We start from the raw sequence: 6,191 nt of genomic DNA, 5'->3' as shown, positions 1-6,191 counted from the left end.
TTTCTTGCTTTACTCAAATAGGTCCTTAGTAAACTGGATGATAATTACCAACATTGGTATTCAAAACCTGAACCAGGGAGAGACATTGAACATTCAAATCAACCAACATTCCTCTCCTTCCTTTCAGTGACATGAGTGAGGAGTCCATGAGTCAACTCACTGCTGAGTTAGCCATCACAGCTGAGCCTCTTCTAAACTACCGTTAAGGTGGTGTGTAAAGTATAACTTCAATATAAGTGTATACAGTAAATTAATGCAGCAGCTGTATGTCTTTATCCTAGCTAGTTCTCCAATAACAACTTAGAAAGACCAATATTTATTTTCAAGTTTCACTTTAATGCCTGGGCAGCTAATTGATGTATATTAATCCCCTAACTTGGCTACCTCCCATCCAATATCCCATAATACTTACATTTAGGGTCTTTTATTCTCCAGGTGAACTCTCAAGAACTTTTCCTCCCTCCCTCTTCTGAACTTTCTAGCCTAGGGGCTGGGCTTCCCCTCCCCAGAAGCTCTTTCTTATATAATCCAGACATTTTGGTCTCTTCTCTTCTCTTCTCTTCTCTTCTCTTCTCTTCTCTTCTCTTCTCTTCTCTTCTTTCTCTCCCTCTCTGAATTTTCTCTTTTTCTGTGTGCCCACTTTCTCTTTTCCTTCCCCTCTGGCTTGAGATCAGAGTATATGAATACTGGATGAAAATAACTTATCAAAAACATGTGGCATTGAATTATAATTGTCAGATTGTCTCCTACATCTGCCCATATTGTCTCTTGAGGCAAAAGTATGTTGTTAATTTTAATGTTTCCGATGCTTAGCATATCTCCTGGCATAAAATAATTAATAAATATTAATTAATGAATAAAAAGTAACTCTTGAGATGCCCAAAAACCTTGGGAATAAAAGTTTTCAATTCTCCAGGACACATTCTGGGCTCCTCAGAAGGAGCCACTGACAATGGGCATTTTAATTGATGACGGCCCTGACTTAGGGAGGGTAAGCCTGGAGCTGAGTCAGCTTCTGGGACATCGGCTTCTTCAGCTGGAAGAGGTAACATGGCCAGATCTGAGCTGGTTTCCAAAATTCTTCAAGCTATCACCAATTATAATAGAACTAACATAGCAACCATTCAAAATTGTACTAATGTCACTGTTTTGTCCCCTACCAATCATATTAGAGATTACCTAAATCTTCTAGAAAAGAAGAGTTCCCCTATTCCTGTATAAAAGGGAGCCTAAGAGCTCCTCTGGTCATGAACATTTTGATAAATGGTTGACCCCTGCATGCTAGTAATTTCTTCAGAATAAATGTTCTTTGCCTTTGCATACTATTTGAGTCTGGGATCTTTTTTCAGTGATTCTTGCACTCTAACAGCTATAAACCAGGCTAGGATTGTAAAAAAGCTTGAATTCTCTCTTTGGCTGGTCTATTCTATTTTTCAGACTATAACATATTCATCAGAATGGGAAGGATCAAAGAGAGAAAGGACCATCTGCTGCTCAGTATCATTTATTTTCCATATTCTGGAGGAAGAAAAAGGGTCTCCAGGAGTCCTTTGGCCTCAACCAGGGGCACCAGTTTTCTAAATCTCCACTCTACCAGCATAGCACTCAGTAGGGGAGGTTGACCCTGTGGGCAGGAAATGGCTGTAAAGAAGGGTTCTATGTGCTAGAGAGTGACCTGTGTCATGCCCTGCTGTCACATTGCTAGCCAGATATTAAGTCTTGAAAGCTCTTTAGGATTGGCCCTTCCATTTTAGTCAGCAGCTTCTAAACCCAGGAACAGGAACTGTAGGGCTTTGATTAATGGTAAATATAATGAGATCTGAGTTTTATCTCTGGTCTTTGGCAGAGAAATAACATTCTAAACTGCCAGGAAGATTATAAGGTTACTATCTAGTGGAAGGACTTCTGGTAAAAGAAAAAACAGGTATGACATTGTCTTGATTGCTAATTATTGTCCTTTCCCTTAAGAGTTAGTCCAAAGGGCCTATCAGCCATTTGGACAAGAAGATGCCCTTTAGGAAGCAGTCTGATTTAGACATGGTATAAAGCCTGCTTTAAAATATAAGATGGAACAATGGCCTTTATCTTCACTGTCCACTCTCTCCCCTTGAGCACACTTTTTCCACAATTATCTCTGTCCATTGTCCACTCTCACATTTTGACAGTATTTCCGTTCTTGATGGTCTCTTAGGCCCTTGCTTGCTCTCATCTGTTGAATGTTTTCCCCACAGTGGTTTCCCAGGCCACTGAGCTCTTTCAGATCTCAAGAACCCACTTTACCTTGTAATAGACTCCACCTGTCATCTGCTTGTACTGAGTGTGCCTCACTTTGCGTGGATCACAATGCTAGAAAACTGGGGAAGGACAGAGCAAGACTGTAGTAACATTCTCACTTCTGACATTTTGAACAGAGCAGTAAGGTGCAGAGGAAGCTTGAGGAATATACTAGAGGGTCGTTTTTGACCAAACTGTCACATGCTTTGCATAGCTGACCTTCAGTGGGAAAGATTAAGAATCAAACACTCAGAGCCAAATTCAATCCAAGTTTAGATAGAAGAATCCATGTCCTCATGTAAGACAAGGTTGCGTGGCTTCCAACAACAGGTCCACCTAGCTCACCTAGACAGTGCTTAGAGACAGTTTTCTGAGCATTCCAGACCTTCCTCGGACAGACTTCTTTCTGTTATATCAAGGTCCCTTCCAGAGGCAAGAGAGTAGGGGAAATGATGTTGAGTCCACGGAGAGCTGATGCAAAGACACATTCTTGCTAGGTGAAGCCCTGGCTCTGTTGGGTTGTTGCTGGGTTGGGCGGGCAGGCTAAGCGCACCTGGAGTGGTTGCAGTTTCACACTTGCCATTTCTTGGCAGGTCTCAGCTAGATGAGCTAGCCTCTCGGGGGGAAGATGATGCCAACCTCCAGGCTCCAAACATCCAAGTGGGACAGAGGAGGACAGACCTGGGTCCCTTCTCGTAGGACTTACTATGGGCTAAACTGGTGCATCCTCTCAGAAAATGTATTCTGGAGAAATGTAGATTTCCTTTAGCTTATCTTTTAAGTAACCTACCTATACCTAGTCTTGCTAAACTATGCCATAAATCTGCATTGAGTGGCTCCTATGTATCACACATTGTAGAAGTTTATAAATATAATCCTAAACAAAACACAATCCCCAGAGATTATTACTTGTATAAAAAGCTTTAGCCAGTCCCCTCCCCTCTGCCTCTTAGTGGCACATTTACTTATGGACAAGAACTCAAGTTGTATGAAAGCTGTGAGTTCTCAGCTGCAGGATGTTGTGTAGTGCTCAGAAATGCTGTGACTTCCCCTAGAAGCAAGAATGGTTAAGAGGAGGAGGTCATGCATCAACTGTTCCCTGATTTAATTCTCTCCAACTTACATGAATAAGCTAGACATTGTTTTGCTTGTTTAAGACAGAGTCTAACAGTGTAGTACAGACTATTCTAGAAGGTACTACTTAACTGATGTTGGCCTCAAATGCAAGACAACACTCCTGCCTGGATGCTGGGATCACTTGGCAGGGCCTCTACTACACCTATTTGGGTTTGTTTTTAAACATTTCTCTACCTACACAGGCTGGACTGAGAGCTTTCTCCTGCAGATCTTGGAGCACGTGAACAGTAAGATGCCCATTGACTTGAACTGACACTTTGTCTCAAGACTTTGTCCTTAGGAGTTTAATGTGGACAGGCTTAGGAGCTGGTATTCAGCAGAATACAGGCATGCTTGGAAAGGACTAAAAGAAGCTTATGTTCTCGTTCTGTAATCTCAGTTTTTATTGATGTGAAAGTTGGACTGGAAATAAAAGCCACACCTATCTTCTTCCCAGAAAACACATCACCACGTTAAAAAACATGTTCTAGCTGCTATGTGGGAAATGCTTTTATTTTTCAAATGCTCTGTTGCTTAAGTGACAGCATGATTACTCTCCTACAGTATTGCTAGCAGGACTCCAGATTTCCCCAGGAAGGGCATTATGGGGATTTATTTTCCTTTTGAAAGGAACAGCAAATTTGCTGCTCCCCAAAGATGCACTTGACTTAAACACAATTCAAAATCACTAAAAACACAATAGCAACGAATTTGGCAATTTAGTTAAAATGGATGGTCTTGTCTAGAACACAGTGGGAATATAAAAGAGAATTGCAAAAAATATTAACTCTGGAACTCAGATTTTTTTTTTTACATCATTCTAAGAGTCTGGTCTCCTCAAAATGGGCATTATGAGAGGAACCAGAGGGAAGAAAACTAGCGGGAAGTGAAAACCATGTCCTTATTAGAAGGAAATAACTGTTGCATACAGGATGCGGGCAGCTTTTGTGGTTCCTGCAGACAGTTCCACTCTTGGTGATTTAGGCAGACCACTTACACCCTGTGTTATCTGAAGACTGTGCCACAAAGACAAACGACCTGTCTGTGCAGCAGCTCCTAGAAGACACTTTCACAGGAGCAGGGCAGCGGTCTGGGGCGTGGCGGAGGTGGGCGCAGGCAGCCCTGGTCCCGCTCCTCCCGCCGGGCGTGGTGATAATGAGGGTGGGGCCAGCGATGGCGCTGGAGTGCCTGGTGGTCTCCAGCCCCTATGCTGATATCAGCTTCTTCCTCCCGCACACAGCACAGAACTCCTAGGTGCCTCCGCAGCAGCCACCAGAGACGGCAGTCGCCCGCCTGGAAGAAAAGGTAGACCAAAGGGTTGATGGCGCTGTTGGCCACCTCTACGACGCGCATTGCCGCCACCAGGCTCTCTCCCTCCCAGTCACCCGTGGGCCCCGATGACCAGGCGGCTGCCAAGCGAGTGGCGAAGTAGGGAAGATCGCAGCCCACGAAGAGCAGTGCCAGCGCCAAGCTCATTTTCAAGCTTTGCACCTTGGCTCGGGGCAGCGCTCTGGGCAAGGAGGCTCGGGCCATACTAGGTGACCAGGGCATCCCAGTCACTGGAGCCTGAGACCCACGTTGCCACCAGACACACAGCAGGTGGCCGCAAGAGACACCCAAGATAGCGACCGGCACGGCGAAGCCCACGATAGACTCATAGAGCGCGTAGATCTTCAGGTGCCAGCGCGGTAGGAGCGCGAAGATGCTCCCGCAGCGATGCTCCCCCGGCCAGAAGCTGACGGTTGAAGATGGAGCAGCGTCCCAGCGCACCACGAAGGTCGGTGGCAGCGCCAGCAACAGAGCCAGCAGCCAGCTCAGGGCAGCCAGGGCGCGTGCTGGCAGCTGCGGCCCCTGAGGACCGCGCACAGCGAGCTGGCGCTCCAAGGCAATGAGCACCACCAGGTGGGCGGAGGCGCCCCGCCCCGATGCCCGCAGCAGCTGGGAAAGGCGGCAAGCCAAGTCGCCCAGAGCCGGTCGCGGGTCGCCCAGCAGCTCCCAAGCCAGCTGCGATAGTGCGGTGCCTCCACTCGCATACAGGTCAGCCGCTGCTAGCTGCACTAGCAGGAAGTCCATCTTGCGACGCTTGGGACCCGGCCAGTGCCTGCTGCTACCGCTGCACAGGCGGCAGAGCACCGTGGTGTTGCCAGCTACCGCGGCCACCAGGATGATCCCCAAGAAAACCAGATGGATCCGGTGGCTAGCTGGCCCGCTTGGAGGCGGCTGCGGTCCCGGGATAGAGGCTCCCTGCCCAGAAGTCAGGTTGAGACCCCAGCTTGGCCGAATGGGTACGGAGAGGTTGGGTGACAGAGATAGAGTTGAGGGGCTGAAGGGATCTTCCATCCTTAATCCGGAGGTACCGCTGAGAGATAACGTTTAAAAGGCCAAGTGTAGGAGAGGTGGCGCGGGTCACATCGCTGGATCTCTGTGACTTCCCAAAGTTAGTTGAAAAAGCACACCCACCTAGGGCGAGATGAATATGGGTGGATTTGAGCGTAGTTGTTTGTATAGCTTATCTTCGGTATTTGTCACTCAAATGTGGGTTGTACATTCGAGGAACACACATGATCTCTATTCTCCACCTTCTCTGCTTTTCGCTCCCTCCCCCATCCCAGCAGAGCATCTTCTAATCCACACAGCCACCTCCCTCAGAGGGATCCATGGACCTCTAGGCTCTGGAAATTTTGCCCTGTGGCATATAGGGAGACAGAAAGCTGTGTATGTGACCACTGCAAAGGCTAATGTTAACCCAGAACCAATTATGAGATAGAAAGTTCCCGACTGAGATAGTACTCCCTCCCCCA

General features: G+C 46.9%; 1 protein-coding gene across 1 annotated transcript; it reads right to left on the bottom strand.

The window, feature by feature from the left end:
- Positions 1-4,218: 4,218 nt before the first annotated feature.
- Gpr150 (G protein-coupled receptor 150) lies at positions 4,219-5,835 on the bottom strand. The gene has a single exon (XM_052159792.1). The coding sequence runs from the start codon at positions 5,728-5,730 to the stop codon at positions 4,447-4,449; it is 1,284 nt and encodes a 427-aa protein (XP_052015752.1). The 5' UTR covers positions 5,731-5,835; the 3' UTR covers positions 4,219-4,446.
- Positions 5,836-6,191: the final 356 nt, after the last annotated feature.

This window comes from Apodemus sylvaticus, chromosome 16 (genome assembly GCF_947179515.1).
Source record: "Apodemus sylvaticus chromosome 16, mApoSyl1.1, whole genome shotgun sequence".
In the NCBI taxonomy this organism is placed as follows: Eukaryota; Metazoa; Chordata; class Mammalia; order Rodentia; family Muridae; genus Apodemus; species Apodemus sylvaticus.
This window is presented reverse-complemented; position numbering and strand designations above follow the sequence as displayed.

What these genes read in the sequence shown, in the direction of transcription:
- Gpr150 (XM_052159792.1), bottom strand. Translation starts at nt 5,730, where the DNA reads ATGGAAGATCCCTTCAGCCCCTCAACTCTATCTCTGTCACCCAACCTC.